The 19,186-nt window shown below is 38.4% G+C and overlaps 1 protein-coding gene across 6 annotated transcripts in view; it reads left to right on the top strand.

Moving 5' to 3' along the window:
- The window catches only part of NBEA (neurobeachin), a 798,235-nt gene that overhangs the window by 296,004 nt on the left and 483,045 nt on the right, over positions 1-19,186 (top strand). For 5 of the 6 annotated variants that reach the window (XM_036455167.2, XM_036455161.2, XM_036455162.2 and 2 more), the window contains 2 exons: positions 4,819-4,973; positions 7,941-8,067. In XM_036455167.2, the coding sequence (XP_036311060.1) occupies positions 4,819-4,973; positions 7,941-8,067 (282 nt within the window). The remainder of the gene's footprint in view (positions 1-4,818; positions 4,974-7,940; positions 8,068-19,186) is intronic. The other variant, XM_036455163.2, reaches the window with a different exon arrangement.

Below are 19,186 nucleotides of genomic sequence, written 5' to 3'. Positions count from 1 at the left end.
TGAACAAAATAAAATGATGAACAAAATAGTACCAGAGTTAGGAATACATGGAACAAAATAATAGATCTCCAGGGAGGTGGGGAAGGGAGAGAGCAGGAAGAGATTAACTAAGAATATATGTATAACTCAGGGGCAGAGAAAGTAGTGTGGGGAAGGCCTGGGATAGGACAGGAGTTGATGGGGGTAAATAGGCAAAAGATAATAAATGTGTTATTAACACATACTGATAAGTGTAAATTTTTAAATTATCCTACCTAATAAGAGTTATATGCAAATTATTCCCCTATACCCACAAGGCACACCCACAAGCCAATCAGAGCGAGTATGCAAATTAATCCCAACCAAGATGGCTGCAGCCACAGAGAACAGGAGGGAGGCTTGGGTTTCTCTGGCAATGGAAGAAGCCAAGCTTTCTGCCTACCCTTGCCAGCCTAAGCCTTCTTTCAAGGCTACAAAGTTTCAATTATAGAAGGTAAACCAATCCAAACAGAAATGGCTGCTGCCACAGAGCAAGCAGGAGGCTTAGCTCTGCTCCAGGCTACAAAGTTTCAATGGTAGAAGGTAAACAAATCCCAGATACCAGGACCTCTGCTTGGGTCACTGGGGGGCGTAGCTGGCCTGCAAACTACAACCGGCCCCTTGCTCAGGCTGCCCCATGCCCCAAGGGAACCCCCACCCTGATCCAGGACATCCTTCAGGGCAAAGCAGCTGGCCCCCACCTGTGAACCAGGCCTCTATCCCATCTAATAAAAGAGTAATATGCAGATTGACCATCACTTCAACACACAATATGGCTGCCCCATGTGGTCAAAGATCTGCCCCCATGTGGACACAAGATGGCCAGGGACAGTTGAGAGGGACCAGGCCTGCAAGGAAGGACAATTGGAGGCAATCAACCCTGCAGGGGAGGGCAGTTAGGGGTGACCAGGCTGGAAGAGGAAGGAAATTGGGGGCAAATGGGCTGGCAGGGGAGCAGTTAGGCATCAATCAGGCTGGCAGGGGAGAGGTTAGAGGGTGATCAGGCTGGCAGGCAGAAGCAGTTAGGGGCAATCAGAAAGGCAGGCAGGCGAGCAGTTGGGAGCCAGCAGTCCTAGATTGTGAGAGGGATGTCCGACTGCCCTTTAAGTCCCGATTCTACCAGGATTGGGCCTAAATGGGCAGTCTTATATCCCTCAAGGATTGGAGAGGGTGCAGGCTGGACTGATGGACAACCCCCCCTCAGCGCCCCTGTGCATGAAGTCTTGTGCACCTGGTCTCTAGTTTATAAAATAGATTTTTTAGGACATAGAATGCTTTCAGGTGTTATGGAATGGATAGTGTTGGTGAGGAAATAATATTAAGAATGGGAATATACAGTCCTTTGATTCTAGATAAGTGATGTGGCCATAATAATCAAAGGAGACATAGTAGTTCTTATTAATGCATTAGGTTGTAGACAGAGAAAGAATTTAAGGAAACAGTCAAATCCAGCTTTCCAACCATCTCAACACATCCCCTTGTGACATGATCATCTTCTAAGCCATTATGGAGTTCATGAAAGTTACTATATATTCTTCCTCTTGTTAGCCCTAATTTGATATTTGAATGTACATAGAAGTTTTACCTTATTTTCTTCTCATATACATGTTTTCTTCTCAGATCTTTAATTGGTAATATATTTTAGTCTTTCAGCCTTTTCTCATATGTCTTGATTTCCAGATTTGCTATCATCCTAACTTTCCTCTTATGAACATGATGCTGTTAGTCATTATTCTTGACACACAGTCCCCCAAACTGCACATAGGTTTTTGTTTATGAGAACTGACAATCAAAAGGTGTATCAGATTTATTGCTTCTTTCAATTGGGTACTGATATAGACCCAGATTACATCAGTATTTTGGGGAATCATAAAAGTATTAATAATAGCTAAGATGTATTGACCACTTGCAATATTCCAGGTAAAGTGCTAAGTACTTTATATTTATTATATCCTTTTATCTTTATAACAATTTTCTGAGTTTAAAACTGTAGTGAATCTCATTTTAAAGGTGAGGAGAATGGAGCTTAGACAGATTTACTTGCTCAATGTAAGGCATGCCCATATGTCTTAGTAATTATTGGAGGTACTCTTCTAACTCAGGTTTGCTGTCATTAATAATTGGGTTTTTATCCACTGTGCTACTGTATTTAAATATCTTGCCATCTTATCAGTCACTGCTATGTTTACTGTCAATGAAGTGTCTGGAGACTTTCATATTAATTGCTATTAATTAGCTATTGGTTTTTTAGTAGACATGCATATAATGTTGTTTGCATTTATTACAAGCCGTTGTTACAGGTTGTTGAGGTTAAATTCTTTTTTCTCTCATCCATGTAACTAATTTTCCATACTATAGTTCTCTAGCATTAGCACTTGACAAATTACCTGCACTAGTCTTACAGAGAGAGTTTTTGCCCAAAGTTGGTAATGATCTGTTAATCAGAAATTTTTGGTAATAGTGTTTCTACCATCTGTAAATTTGTATCACAGCACTGTTTATCAGCCTGTGTTTCTTTATTTTATCCATACAGATATTAATGAGAGATGTAGAAAAAAAGTATAGTTTCACTAATGACTTATTTTCAAGACTTGATAATTTTGTTTTCTTTCTAGGTAGTCAGTGAAATAGTGCATCTCAACATTAGTTTTGACATTGAGAGAAGATAAACCCAAAATTACAGTTTTTTTTAAAAATTGATCTTTATATAGGACATTATAATTTGATAGTGTATCTTAAAGGCAGATAATTATTTCAGTTTAGACAGTGGTAACAATTGTTAATATTTATAAGATAACTCATACTTGACGAAGTCCTTTTAAATAGTCGTTTTTAATCTCCCCCAACTTATATGTGACATGTGGCATTCATCTTGCCATTTTTACAGTGATAAACAAATTTAAGATCACATAGCTTAAGAGTGATTTAGTTCTCATGACTTAATTTTCTAAGTCTGAATCTTATATTCTTTCATTGTCAGACTGCCTCTCAATGGTATATGAAGTAATTAGATAAAAAATGGCCAATGAAGAGATTGAAAACATAATATGTGATTTGGATAGTTTAGTAAATAATTGAGAGTTCAGGGTGAGTCTGATGAATTTGAATGTACTCATAAAGAAAAGAGCCAGGGTAAGGGGGGAGTGAGGACATATATGTAATACCTTAATCAATAAAGAGATTAAAAAAAGAAAAAAAATAAGTACCCATATGTAATGAAGAAAATTTTTTGGCACAAGTCAAATTTTCAAGTTTATAACCTTTGCTTATAAAAAAAAAGTCATGAAGTTATTTGAGCATAAACCATTGATACAGATTCCTTGAAGTAGAGCTTTTTAATGGGAAAATTGTAAAATATAGATATATTTAAAGATCTAATTTAGATTAGATATTTTGTGTTCTCCGTCACCAGTTTTCAAGCATTACACTTGAGCTTACAACATCTAATTTCTAGATCAGTGATTTTCAGCTGGTATGGCATACCAGTGTTTTGCAAGAATTTTTAAAACATGTAATATCTGATTCTTTAGTCAGAGGGATTAACCTCTTTTTCCTTAGGTTGTTAAATTAAAAAAATGACAACGGCCAACACAACAATAGCTGTCTGATGTGAATGAAGCAAAATTATACCTAATTTTTGTCAGATTGTTAAAATATATAACATATTTTTTGGTGGGCTGCAGAATTTTAGTAATTAGTTTATGTGAGCCTTGAGATGAAAAAGATTGAAAATCGTTGTTCTAGATTAGGGGTGTCGAACTCAATCAGAGAAGGGGCCAAAATCTAAAATCCAGCCTAAATCGCGGGCCGAATGGTTTACTGAACAGTCAAAAACTGTCATTGTGATGGAAACGCAGCGGAGTGCAGTGATGACAGCGCGGTGCGGGCCACATTGCAAGGCCTGGCGGGATGGATTTGGCCCGCGGGCCTTGTGTTTGACACATGTGTTCTAGATAAATAAGTTCAATATGTTCTTGAAATGAAGTAGCAGTGCTGTAAACTTTGAGAAGAATAAAGCCTCCTGCAAAGAAATAAAGATACCTGGTATTATGTTAGAAAATAATTTCTTTATCCTTTAACTAATATTCCTACGCATTTATAATTTAAGGTTAGCACAATGTCACATTCAGACTTTTTGTGTGAAATTCATTTAAATATGCTAAAGAAATATGGAAGAAAATACTCAGCTCCTATGTTCAGAAAGTCAAGGCTTAAAAGCTAATAGATTTTCACCAAATACCTAGTGTATAGTCATAGTTTTTTTTTTTTTCCAATCCATTCCTACTATGATGAATAATTCAATTTTGTTCATAAAAATAAAGTATAAACTTATTTAGTATCAGAGTTTTTGGTTTAATTTTTTGCTTTACTATGAAGAAGATTTAGAATTCGATTTTCAAAGTTCTTACGACTATTTTATAGATGGAGAATAAAATGTAGGTAAGGTGGACAATTTATATATATTTTGGGGGGAAAAAAGGCCATTGTGCATATGCAAAATATTCTAACTTGAGCACACATTTCCCCAAATTCATGATTATAGCCCACATGCCATTTTGAGAAATGTTTGAAAACTTCAATTCTGCATAAATGTTTGCTACATGAATTATAGTAGTGAATACACTTTATAATATGTTTAGTATCCATATTGTTTCCAACAATGAAGTTGTGTTCAGGAGTTTTAAAGCAAGGGAAAAGAAAGAAAAGAAAATAGTATCTTATCTATATGTATCTGCCATGGTAGGATTACAATTCATCCAAACCTTGTGTTATTTATTACTTCCTATCATTTCTTTGCAGGAGTGTCGTGGTGCCTGTGAAGAAGCCACCTCCAGGTAGTTTAGCTGTAACCACTGTGGGAGCCACTGCGGCCGGAAGTGGGCTGCCAACAGGCAGCACTTCTAATATATTTGCTGCTACTGGAGCTACACCAAAAAGTATGATTAATACAACAGGTATTGTCCTTATATATTTTTGTGATATCTCATTGTTTTCTGAATCTTCATTTTTGTGTTTATTTGATATTAAAAATAAAATACCCTGATCATTTAAGGTTATCTTAATTTTTAAGAAGGTTCTACCTTATGTTATTACCTTTAAGAATTTGTCTGTAGTTCTAGAGTATATATTTTCATGGTCATTTGAGAAGACACTTAGTAATTGTGGTTTTGAGTCTTCTCAAAACATAGAACTTACTTTCAGAGTAAAATCAGGTTGCCAAAAGATATATGGGGAGCAAAACCAATGGTAATTTGACCACTGAAGTTTTTTATGTAAAGCAGTACATTCTATCAAGAATAACAAAGTGTACTAAATATGTTAGTGACAGAAATGAGATTTCATGACATTTAATGGTTGAATCCTAATCTATATATTTTTGCTAACTCCTCTAAGGGAAGGCAGAGCACCCCTAAGAAGCTTGGGGATCTTCAACTTAAAAAAAAAATGCATTTGACTAAGAACCATTGTATCATATTGAATTAGCATATATATCTAGATCACAATTGTATCCAATTCATTGTCCAACACTTTTCTAATGATTCTAGGGACAGGCAATTCCAAATCACTACAGATTTTAAAAGCCTGCTTAAAATAGCCTTTTAAAAAAATTTTTGGTAAATTTCCAGAAATGTTCCTGTTGATTAATAGCTAAATAAATCCTTACCCAAATGTTTGTGATTCCATTTTAGGTATTTATACAGCGCAAGATGATCCCTGACTTTTCTTCCCTGATTATAGTAGCCTTCTCTTCTTCAAACTTTTCCATCTATTATCATTACTTAGATTATTAATTTCATAGCTCTTCTTTGTGCTTTCTATATCTATGTTGTTTATCATACCACCAGAGTAACATAGCATGAGCAACACGCTTATGTGGTTATAGTAAGTAGAATGTACTCTGATATTTATATGAGCAAATAAACATCATTGATGGCATTGTGCTAAAGAATATAACATCTTTGATTTACCTGTATTATAAATAAATACATTTGGCTTTTCTGAAGACTTTATATAAATTTTTTGTATTATTTACAATCTTACTCTTTTTGCTTTCTAGATATAGAAATACAAATGTTTTTCTTTTACCAAAAACTTTTTAACATACTCCAATGTGCCAATGTAGTAGAGAAAAATCTGCATTTGATATTTATTGAATAAGTTCTATTTTAAAAATATAGGTAAATGAAAATTTAAATCAGCTTTTTATCTTTATATGAAACGTTATTTTGTTCTAATGTGTATTTTATTAATAAATAAGAAATATAGGAAGTGATGGTAACAAAAGGTCTGATAGTATGAAGTATATAATATTATAATGAAAAATAAAATTCTATATAATAAAACCCTAATATGCAAGTAACTGAATGGCAGAAAGACCGTTCACTATGATGCACAGTGACTACTAGGGGTCAGACACTCAATGCATGAGCTGTCCTCTGGTGGTCAGTGCTCTCACACAGGTTGAGTGCTGTTCAGCCAGAAGCCGGGCTCACGGCTGGTGAGCACAGTGGCAGTGGCAGGACCCTCTTCCGCCTTTGCTGCAGGCGGGCAGTAAGGAGTGAGGGGTCCTGGGCTGTGAGAGCTCCAGACTGTGAGAGGGATGTCTGACATCCCCCGAGGGGTCCTGGACTGTGAGAGGGTGTAGGCTTGGCTGAGGGCCTCCTCCCCGCCCAGTGCACGATTTTCCTGCACTGGGCCTCTAATGTAAGTAATAAATTCCCTCCTTAGAGGTTTTGTTGTCTTACAAAATGTGTATACAAGTTTTGTGGGCCAGCATCTAAATGGGACCTATTATCCAGTTAATACAAGGTGTCCCAAAAATGTATACACACTTTGAATGATTATAAAGTCAGTGTTTATTAATATATAGTTAATCTTTAGAATTTAAAAGAATCACAGAAATGAATAAAATTTTTTGCCAATGCCTGTTTTCAAACTGATGAACATTCTAGTCCAGGAACTGCTGATAAGGTTAAGTAATGGAATCTCAAATATCAAGAATAATTTCTTTCAGTATTAGTGTGCCCTGAATTCATCGACTATTGCTGGCTTTGTTTCATAAAATGTATCTTTATTCCTATAAAAAAACGTCTGAGGCACTTTGGGATACATTTTTTTTGTTCAAAGCTTAGTCTAGCTTTACCCATTATTTCAAATCTGTTAAACATGAAAGGAATGAAAATGAAGTGAATGATCAGCTATTGAAGTATGTATATATTTTGTGGGGATAGCTTATGTTTTGGTACAGAGATGCTTTATGTATTAAGAGTTGAAATCCCAGGAAGCAATCCTGTTTTATGGGAATTCATATAAGATAAAATAATATTTAGGAACACTAGATGTCTCTCAACTCCATAACTATTTCATATACTTAAGAATTATAGAAAAGTCTGTTCTAAAATGGCATCTTCATATCATTGAGAACTCCTTTTAAAATCAGGTATAGATATACTCATTATAGCCCTTCTTATATAATCATTCTATCAAAATAAATATTTGGTGCTCTAGTGCTACAAATTTATACTCAGACAATTTATTGTTAATTATATCTTAAATGATGGAAACTAAAAATATTACAGCATAGCCATAAAACAGATAAATTTTCTACATCTAACTTTGCATGGTTTTATCAGTCACATTACATCTAAAATTATTTTAATTTATTGATGTTTATTTAGACCTCATTTGTAATGTGTAGTTTTGTTAGATTAATATAAGTAAATCAACAAAATTTAATGCAACACATTAACTATAATTATAAGTAATTAGTGTACTAATAGCCAATTATTTTTTAATTGTTAAATTCTGTTTTGAAATTCAGATGAGTAATTCTTCAAAATCAGATAGCAATAATGTAATGAAAATTATTTTGTTAAATGAAATTTATGTCTAAGGTTAGAAATTTATTATTTTGGAAACAGGTGCAGTGGATTCAGGGTCCTCGTCCTCTTCCTCCTCTTCTAGTTTTGTGAATGGTGCTACCAGCAAAAACCTTCCAGCTGTACAAACTGTTGCTCCAATGCCAGAAGATTCGGCTGAAAACATGAGGTATACATTACAATTTGTTTGATGTTTTACTCATTTTACTCCCTCCCTGCCCTTTCAAACATAGTGAAACAGTACATAATGAACACAAAGGTAGGGCAGGGTGGAGTAATGGAGGAATAAGGACACATATGTAACACCTTAATCAATAAAGAACTTTTTATTTTTTAAAAAAAAAGGTATAGCTAACAATTTTTGAGAATGGTATTATATATTGTGACTACATTTCATAATTGCATTGTTTCAATACTTTATCTTTTCATTTTACAAAAATCTGTTATCATATTTCAGCATCCAGAGATCTTGAATACTTTTCAGACTGAATATATAATCCATTGTCATATAGCGTTTTACAATATCCAATAAAATAAGAAACTTGATAAAATTAGGCATCTTTGGGATGATGAAGAAAAGTTTAAATATAGACTTTCAAAATGAACTTTTAAATTATAGGTTAACATATAATTGGAACTTGAATAACCAAACACTTTTATTATGGTTAATAGGTAAAAATGTTTTTAGCTCTGGCCAGTGTGCCAGTGTGGCTCAGTTATTTGGGTGTCATCCTACGCACTGAAAGGTTGCCTGTTAGATTCCAGGTCAGGGCACATTCTTAGATTGCGGGTTCAGTCCTTGGCAGGATGCAGCCAATTGATGTCTCCCTCTCACATAAATGTTTCTCTTCCTTCCTCTCTTTTCCTTTCTCTCAAAAATTAGTAAAAAAAAAAAAAATCTTAATTAAAAAAATTAAATTGATTGCAGTGATATTGGTCAACATGAACATATGGCTTTCTATGTTACAAGATCTTATAGTGCATCATATGTCTACTACCCAGAGTCAAATCCTCTCCTGTCACCTTATATTAGTAGCATATCAAACAGCATTCCTAGAAGAGACTGGCCTACATTCTTGGAGACACACACACACACACACACACACACACACACACACACACACAGGTATATGTATGTATTCACATTTTTAGTTCAAGTATTACACAAATGCAGAATGTAAAAGCTCAATGAACAAATGAATACACTCATATTACCATCACCGAAATCCAAAAGTAGAATGTTACTAGTGCTCCAATAGCCCAACATTGTGCTCTTTTTCTTTACACTCTTCTTGCTCCCCTTCAGATTCACTACCCTGACTTTTAATACTAGGTTCGTTTTGTAATTTTTGAATTTTATATAAATGGGATTGTACAATATGTATTCTTTTGTCTCTGGCTTCTTTTGTTCAACATTATGTTTATGAGATTCATCCATGTTGTATTTAGCAAAAGTTTATTTTTATTCCATTTTTATTTTTTGTGAGAATATAATTACAAAAATATTACAATTTATTAATCTATTTCACTGATGATAGTCATTCGAATTTTCTAGTTTAGGGCTACAAATAATGCTATGTTTTGCATAGCAGTGCTGCTTGTACTTCTTCTCTTAGTTGGATTTAGCATTTGTATGTATACCTTTTGGGTAAATAACATGGAGTAGTATTTCTGATTCATAGTATCTGTGCAAGTTCAATTGTATTAGATAATGCTAGTTGGTTTTCTAAAGTGGCTATGTAAGTTAACTCAGCAGCAACATATGAGAGTTCATATTTAATCACGTCTTTAACAATGCTTTGTATTATCAATCTTATATTGTACCATTTTGGTAGAAGTATAGTGATGTTCCATTGTATTTTTAGTTGCATTTTCTTGATGATTAATGAAGTTGAGCACTCTCTTATATATTTATTGGTCTTTCATTTTCCTCTTTTGTAATTTACCTATTTCTTTTAAAATTAATTTTAAAGGTTCTTTATGAATTTTTAAATTGAGCCATGTGATGATTATGACATCTGTCAATCTGTCTATTTATCATCTATCTATATATCTATCTATCTATCTAATATCCTATTTTGTTGCTTTATATGATCTGTTTTGATCATATGGAAATTGTAAACTTTAATGAAATAGTTTATCTAGTTTTGTTTGTTAGTGCTTTTTGTGTTGTAGGTGATACCTTTGCCTACATTTTTCCTACCTTACCTTCTTGTTCTTTATACATAGACTACAGGCCTGATGCATGAAATTCGTGTGGAGGGAGAGGGGGGAGTGGTGTCCCTCAGCCCAGCCTGCACCCTCTCCAATCTGGGATCCCTCGAGGGATGTCCGAGTGCCTGTTTAGGCCCGATCCCACCTAAACGGGCAGTTAGACATCCCTCTCACAATCCAGGACTGCTGGCTCCCAACTCTCGCCTGCCTGCCTTCCTGATTGCCCCTAACTGCTTCCACCTGCCAGCCTGATCAACCTCAAATACTCCCCTGCCAGCCTGATTGATGCCTAACTGCTCCCCTGTCATCCTATTTGCCCCCAACAGCCCTTCCCTGCAGGCCTGGTCACCCCTAACTGCCTCCCCTGCAGAGTTGGTCCCCCCCCAACTGCCTCCCCTGCAGACTTGATTGCCCCCAACTGCCCTCCCTTGCAGGCCTGGTCCCTCCCAACTGCCCTCCCCTGCTAGCCATATTGTGGTGGCCATCTTGTGTCCCCATGGGGCTGGATCTTTGACCACATGGGGACAGCCATCTTGTATGTTGGAGTGATAGTCAATCTGCATATTTCTCTTTTATTAGATAGAATAGAGGCCTGGAGCATGGGTGAGGACAGCTGGTTTGCCCTGAAGGATGTCCTGGATCAGGGTGGGGGTTCCCTTGGGGTGTGGGGCAGCCTGAATGAGGGGCCTATGGCGGTTTGTAGGCCAGCCATGCCCCTGGTGACCCAATGAAGGCTCTGGTATCTGGGATATATTTATCTTCTACAATTGAAACTTTGTAGCCTGGAGAGGAGCCAAGCCTCATGCTCGCTCCATGGCTGCAGCCATTTCTGTTTGGATTTGTCTACCTTCCATATTTGAAACTTTGTAGCCTTGAGTGGAGGCTTAGGCTGGCAAGGGTAGGCAGAAAGCTTGGCTTCTTCCATTGCCAGAGAAATCCAACCCTTCCTCCTGTTTTCTGTGGCCACAGCCATCTTGGTTGGGGTTAATTTGTATACTTGCTCTGATTGGCTGGTGGGTGTGGCTGGTGGTGTAGTGGAGGTATGGTCAATTTGCATATTACTCTTTTATTAAATAATATCTATCTTTCATCTGGAATTAAGTTTCTTGAATTTAATGAGAATGGGAATAATATGGATGTCAAGATGACCCAGCACCATTTATATGAAAAAACAAAACAAACAAAAAAACTCTTCTTTCCCCCATGCTCTGCCACTTTTGTCACAAATCAAGTATCCCTATATACTAGACTTGTTTATCAATCAGTTGCTCCACATTTGTCTATTTGTCTATCCTTGTGCCATAATGTCATAATTACTCATAGTGTTTAGTAATTAATATGAATATCTTGCCTGGCTGGTATAGCTCAGCTGTTGAGCATTGATCCAGGAACAAAGAGGCAACCAGTTCGATTCCCAGTCAGATTACTTGCCCAGCTTGCAGGCTCGATCCCCAGTGTAGGAGTGTGTAGGAGGCAGCCAATCAATGATGTTCCTCTCATCAATGTTTCTATCTTTCTATCCTTCTCTCCCTTCCTGTCTCTAAATATCAATAAAAACATATTTTAAAAAATAAAATGAATATCTTGTTGAGTAAAGTCTTTCCAACTTTGTCCTCTTTTCAAGAAAGTGTAAGCTATTCTTAATTCTTTGCGTTAGTTTAGATTTTAGAATTAATTTGCTAATATACAAGTTAAAAACAATTTGTTATGGTTTTGGCAAGGAATGGAATTTATAGATCTATTACATTTGGAGTTCTATTGCATTTATAAATCTCCCTCAAGATTGTGATTTCCAAACTATAAACATATCATATAGTCCTTCAGTTTCTTTAATTTTTCTCAAAAATTTTTTAGTAACAGTGTTTACTGTTCCATGTTGAAGTCATATGTTTCTTACTTGAGTTATTCTGAGAATTTTAATATTTTGTATTTGTATATTTTTCTCAGTGATGAGAGAGGATCATTGATCAGCTGTCTCCTGCATGCCCCCTATTGGGGATCAAACACAAAACCTGGGCATGTGCCCTGCCTGAGAATCAAACTGTGATCTTCTGTTTCATAAGTTGATGCTCAACCACTGAGCAGCACTGGCAGGGCTAAGTTTTGCTATATTAAATACATATATCTTTGTGTAGGTCTCTTTGGGTTCATTTCTGTGCCTCTTGGACATTAATGTCTATTTCCTACCTCAGATTAAGAATGTTTTCAGCCATTATTTCTTCCAATATACTTGCTGCTGGATTGACAGGGCAGTTGCCTTTGGAGAAATTGTGTGCATTGCTTGGTGTCCAACCTGGTCAGAAGAATTTGGTTCCAGGTGGAGCAGCCTATGTCTGAGAGTGCTTCCTTGCACTTTTTAATCCAGATTGGCCACTTCCTGTGCACAAAGTATGCCTTACTGCTTTAATTGTCTGCTTCCTGAGTCAGGTCTAGGCAGTGTTGCTCTGAGTGCAGTTTGCAGTGCCCTACTGGTTCCTCACTCACTTTCTCGGAATGGGGCAGTTCTGTGTGTGCACATCATCATACTTTGCTAGTTACGCACCCTTGACTGGTAGGCAACCTCATGTGTGAGCACATCAGTGCCCCACTATCATTGCACAGGGCATCCCGGTCTGCAGGTAGCATACATTATGTTATTTCATCACTTTGTGAGGATGGAGCAACCCCCCGTGTATACATTGCTGCATTTTGCTTGTTCTGCATCATCTGTGAGCAGGACAGCCCCATGTGTGAGTGCTGTGGTACCCCACTATTTTCATACTTTCTCTGAAAAGGGAAGATCTGTGTGTGGGTACCACAGCAGTTTGCTAACTCCACACTCACTTCAGGAGGGGGAGCCATGTGTGCACATGCAGCCTATTGGCTGCACACAGCAGTGCCCTTCTATACCAGCTGGATCAGTCTCTATATTGCAGAGCCCTTGTTCAGGAGCTCTGGTACCCTCCTATTCCTGTAGATCTGGTTCTAAGAGAGGTGGCTGGGGACATGCTACACTAGTCCTGCAGGTCAGCCAGAGAACTGAATAGAGCTTCCACACACTAGCCAAGTGCAGGGGAAATGTAAACAGTGGTGCTCACTGGTTCCTCTGGTCTGAATAGTTTCTTCACCTCACAGGTAACTCTTGTGGTTCCCCAACCTTCTCTATACAGTCTTTCTCTCTTGTTTGCTGTGCAGTAGCTGTTAAATTGTCTCTCATTTGTCTCTCAGGAGGAATTGCTCTAAATATAGATGTACATTCCTTGTGTTCTTGGGAGGGGGTGTCCTCCTACTTTGTCATTCTGGACCTATCTTCTTATGCTGACATTTTTATGAAATAGATTTTATTTCATTGTCTTCTGGCCTGCATAGTTTCCAATGAGAATATCATTCTTATCATTGTTCCTTTTTATAATGTCTTTATTTTCTGATAGCTTTCTTGATGTTTCACTGTATATCTGGGCTTCAACAGTTTATTATGACAAATCTATGTTATTAATTAATTTTTATTCTGCTGTGTGTGTGTGTGTGTGTATCTTTTTTGGAAAATTCTCATTCATTATCTCTTCACATTTTTCTACTATATCTTCTCTTTCCTTGTATTAATTTTTTACTGCTATCATAATAATTTGCCACACATTTTGGAGCTTAAAACAATGCCCATTTATTATGCAATGTTCTGTTGGTTAAAAGTACAACAGAGATCATACTGGGCTAAAATTCTGATTTTTGTGCTCCTTATTGCATTCCTTATTTGAGGCTGCAGAAGTTAATCAGGTTATTTAGGTTGTTGGCAGAATTCAGTTTCACTCAATAAAGGACTTATGATTGTAATTATTTGTTGACTGTCAGCCTGCAGTGGCCCTTATGTCGTAGGGTCTCTTTTCCAGTCTTCATACTCAGAACCAGTGACAGTGTATCACAGTCTTTTCATACCTGGGGTCTCCCTGGCTTCCCTTGCTGATACATCTTTTCTGCCTTCCACTGTCACAACTCTCTGATTCCACCCATAGAGTTTTGTACTTTTTAGGGTTCCTGTGATTAGATTGTGCATACCTACATTGCGGGAGCCTGATGCGGCGGGGATCTCCCTTTTCCTTGTCCTGCACCAAAAGAGATGAACAAACTGGTTCTAAGTGGAGGCGGCCAGGGATTGAGAAATATTAGAAATAAAGAAAGAAGACACAGAGATATATTTTTAAGCTGGGAGCTGGGTGGACCTCCATCCTGTCTGCTGGAGAGCCAGGAAGAAGATGATGACCCCTCCCAGCACATTTATTTTATACCCCCAATACCAGGAAGTAACACCAACTTATTTGCATTCTTAAGTAGGCCCTAGCATGCCTGGATTTACATATCTAGTCCCGCCCCTGCCGACACCTGGGCTGATTTGAAGGCCAAGCTGACAACATGTTCCCATCTTGGGGAAACATGTTCCCACGGCGTGGTTCTGGCTACACCCTGAGTTCAGCTGACGATAATTAAAGAAAATTGCCCATGTGCCTTTCCAGGCAGCCCTCTACACCTTCATAATACCAGATAATATCCCTATCTTTATTTTTATAATATGATTTTCATTTGCAACGTCCCTTTCACCAATTATCATAGCCTATTCACAAGTTCCAAGGTTTATAGTTTGATCATCTTTGGGCAGCCATTATTTAGCATAGAACATTTCCCTCTGGGATTCTAATAAAATTAATATAAGTCTATTTTATACTATTCCGTAGTTTTTGCATACACTTGCCCTCTACCTCTCCCTGTCTCATTATATATACATATATTTTTCTCTTTTTTTTTTTAAATATTGTTGACAGTATTATAGATGTACCCCATCTGCCCAGCCTCCCTCCCCCCAACCTTACCCCTCTCTACTCAGCTCCTGCTCTATCCCAGGCCTTTATCACACTATTGTTTGTGTCCATGAGGTATGAATACTGGTACATGTATACTAGAGACCCAGTGCATGAAATTTGTGCACTGGGGAGGGGGTGTACCTCAGCCAGGCCTGTGCCCTCTTATAGTCCAGGAGCCCCGCAATCGATCACCCCAAAGAGGTAGGCCCCACCCACCTGGTCAGGGCTACTCATTGGTTCACCCCAAGGACATAGGCCCTGCCTCCCAGCTGAGGCTCTATGATGGATGAGGGAGGCCTCACCCACTCGCCACAGCCCCAAGTCAATCAGTCACCCCACCGGGCAGCGGCCTGGGCCTCCCTCTGCAGGGTGAATATGGAACTTACCCTCTTCATCAATCGCCCCAGTGGCTTGTGGCCTGGGCCTCTGCAGGGCGATCCTGGGGCAATGGCGGGGCTCCTGACGATTGCATCGCACCTAACTTGGCTGGCCTGGCACCAGTGGGTGTCATAGCGTGGTCTTCTGGAAGGTCGTCCAGAAAGACGTTCGGAAGGTTGTTTGGCTGTCCACTCTAATTAGCATATTATGTTTTTATAATATGCTAATTAGAGATAACTTATAGATAAGTTCTTTGGTTAATCTCTACTTGTTTTAATGTATGATTTTTAAAATTGATTTTAGAGAGAGAGGAAGAGAGAAGGATAGAAAGATAGAAACATCAATGAGAGAGAAACATCAATTTGCTGTCTCCTCATGCCTCCTACTGGGGATCAAGTGGACAACCTGGGCATGTGTCCAGCTGGGAATCAAACCAGGGATCTCTTGTTTCATAGGTTGATACTCAACCGCTGAACCACACTGGTCTATTTGTTTTAATATGTCTTTTTTATTGGACTATTTTCTAATCCTCTGATTGTTTCCTTGGTGCTATGAAGTCTACTGATAAATCCATTGAAGACATTATTATATTTTTAGTGTATTTTTACTTAGTAGCATGGTGTCTTTTTTATAGTTTCTTATTTGTGCTGAAATTCCCCATCTGTTTATGCAAGTTGACTATCTTTTCAACTATTAATTAACTTTTAAATGTTAATTATAGTTATTTTAAATTCTTTATCTGATAGTTCCAAAATATGGTTTATCTGTAGTCTGATTCTGTTGGTTTGTGATTCTGACTACATTGATTTTTTTTTCTTTGTATGTCTTATATTTTTTGGATGACATCTGGACATTATATATGGGACAGTAGTGAATAACATTCATACTATTTATGCTGGAAATAGGCCCAACTTGTCTTATGCTAGGCCTTTAATATTGAGTTTAAGACTTTCTACTCAGGAATTGAAGGAGGTTTGTGTTTTCTTGTTTTAGTTACTCTCAGTGCTTTTAATTCCTCTACCTTTTCCTTGTGTTAATCTAGGGGCTGGTTTGTGAGAATGTTTTACTCTGTGCTCCGATTTTACCTTCATCTTTAGGCTTTCCTTTGATCCTATACTTCAAAGAAGTTCTCTATGCTATGGCTGCTTCTGCAACAGTATCCTTCTATTATTTGTTACTGGATACTTGCAAGCCTGGAGTTTGGGGGATATAGGCTTGTTTTCTGTTGTTCTGGTTCAGACTTCTTTTTAGGCAGGTTCGCAGGTTCTGCTCTGGGTCTTGGAAGTAGAACTTTCCCACTCTTCCTGCTGATTCCTGGAGAAAATCTAAATATCAGGACTCAAGATAAAATCCTGCCCATCTCCAGAGCAGAGGTTTTTTTCTGTTCTCATTCTCAGGCTTCACTAGGCTTTCTCCTATAACCTGAAAGTGAAAGGTTTTGTATCCTTTTCTAGGATGTAAAAGACTTTTTTCATAGAGGATAGAGAGAAGGGGTAGGGATTCTAAGCTGGGCTTTGTGTCTTTTCTGCAGCAGTTACTGCTTCCCTCTCTTCTCCTACAGCCTTAAAGGAAGTTCCTCAGTTTTCCTTGCTGTTCTGGGCTTTATCGTGAGTAATCCAGACTTAGTGTCTGCCCCTCTAAAGGTTTTATTCTCTCACATTTGGAGTTAAGCAATTTATTAAAAGCTTTATCTGTTTTCTTCCTTTTTTTTTTTTTCTTCATCTGTTTCTTACCAGCTTATATGCTACCCAGTGTTCATTCTTCCTGTGCTGTACCCCAAGGAAGCAAGTTCTTGTATCTCTCCCATGTCTCCTTGGAGGTTTCTGTCTCTCTTCAGATTTCAAGGCTAGTTGTTTGGCCTGCAACTTCAGCTCTCTTATACTTCCATAGATTATCTGGCTCTCTCTTGTAATTAATGTGGGTGTGACCCTTTACAGCTTCCTACAAGCAAAATGGAAATTCTCTATTTCTCTTTAAAACTTCATATTCCTAATCAATAACTTTCCAATTTGTATTTTCAAAAGATATTATGTGAACCAAGAAATATAAAAAACACTCATTAGCTGCCTACTATCCCAGGTAAGAAATTTATAGATAGAGCCTTGGATATAGGTGATTTACTGGGGAATGTTCTTAAAAAAATATATATATATGTGTGTGTGTGTGTGTGTGTGTGTGTGTGTGTGTGTTTATTGATTTCAGAGAGAGAGAGGAGGCCGAGGGAGATAGAAACATCAATAATGAGAGAGAATCATTGATCGGCTGTCCCCTGCATTCCCCCAATGGGAATCAAGTCTGCAAACCAGGCATGTGCCCTGACCAGGAATTGGACTATGACCGTCTGGTTCATGGGTCAATGCTCAACCATTGCACCACATTGGACGGGTGTGGGGAATGTTCTTGATCACATCACCTATAATGAAATGGGAAGAGAGGATTGGTCAGAAAGAAAAGTGATGCAATTATAAGGGAGACCCCAGGCCATTCCATGGGAAAGCTCTGAAAGTGGACTGGCTACAAGAGATGTCCTCAAATGAGTCAAAAGATCTAGTATTTTTTATCTCCTAAATGACTAGTGTTTGAATGCAGATTGCTCCTGCTCCTGATGAGGGGACATAACTTTGTGTGAGACAGGTTCTTTTTGGGGAGGAATTCAGCTGTGAGCAATAACCCAGTTATCCTCCTTTGAACTTTCCAGGAAATGAGCATCTCTATCCTAAAGGGGGATTTTGATGATCCTCTATAGTATCTACTACATTGATATTTTTTATATTATAATTTTTTAGTAGGAAAAGTTTTAGTTTTTCAAACTTTTTGTAACTTACTAGAGGCCCGGTGCATGAAATTCATGCATGGAGACGAGGATGGGGTGTCCCTCAGCCCAGCCTGCACCTTCTCCAATCTGGGACCCCTCAAGGGATGTCCGACAGCCCTTTCAGATCCAATCCTACTAGACTCAATCCAGGACTGCTGGCTCCCAGCTGCTTGCCTAACTGCCGTCCTGATTGACCTAACCACTCTCCTGACAGCCTGATTGATGCCTAATTGCTCCCCTGCAAGTCTGATTGCCCCTAACTGCTCTCTCCTGCAGGCCTGGTCCCCCTAACTGCCTCCCCTGTAGGTTTGATTGCCCCCAACTGCCCTCCCTTGCAGGCCTGGTTTCTCCCAGTTGCTCTCCTCTGCTGGCCTGATCACCCACAACTGCCCTCCCTTGCAGGTCTGGTGGCTCCCAACTGCCCTCCCCTGCTGGCCATCTTGTAGTGGCCATCTTGTGTCCAGATGGGGGCAGGATATTTAACCACATAGGGGCAGCCATCTTGTGTGTTAGAGTGATGATCAATCTGCATATTACTTTTTTATTAGATAGGATAGAGGCCTGGTGCATGGGTGGAGGTCAGCTGGTTTGTCCTGAAGGATGTCCTGGATCAGGGTGGGGGTTCCCTTGGGGCATGGGGTGGCCTGGCTGAGGGGCCTGTGGTGGTTTGCAGGCTGGCCACGCCCCCAGCTACCCAAGTGGAGGCCCTGGTATCTGGGATTTATTTATCTTCTATAATTGAAACTTTATAGCCTTGAATGGAGTCCTGGGCCTGCCAGAGTGTGCAGAAATCTTGGTTTCCTCCATTGCCAAGGAAACTCAAGCTTTCTGCTGGTTCCATGACCACAGCCATCTTGGTTGAGTTATTTTGCATACTGTCTCCTGATTGGCTGGTGCTTGTGGCTTGTGGGTATAGCAGAGTGCTGGTTAATTTACATATTACTCTTTTATTAGATAGGATTTAAAACACAGCCTTCTTTACATTACTAAGTTTGTTGTTTTGCCTCAGTAAAATCACATGTATTCTTTTCTTTAGCCCCTCTATGCCC

Source organism: Pipistrellus kuhlii, unplaced genomic scaffold, assembly GCF_014108245.1.
Source record: "Pipistrellus kuhlii isolate mPipKuh1 unplaced genomic scaffold, mPipKuh1.p scaffold_m20_p_3, whole genome shotgun sequence".
Classification (NCBI taxonomy): domain Eukaryota; kingdom Metazoa; phylum Chordata; class Mammalia; order Chiroptera; family Vespertilionidae; genus Pipistrellus; species Pipistrellus kuhlii.
Note: the sequence above shows the minus strand (reverse complement) of the source record. Positions and strands in the feature narration are given on the sequence as shown.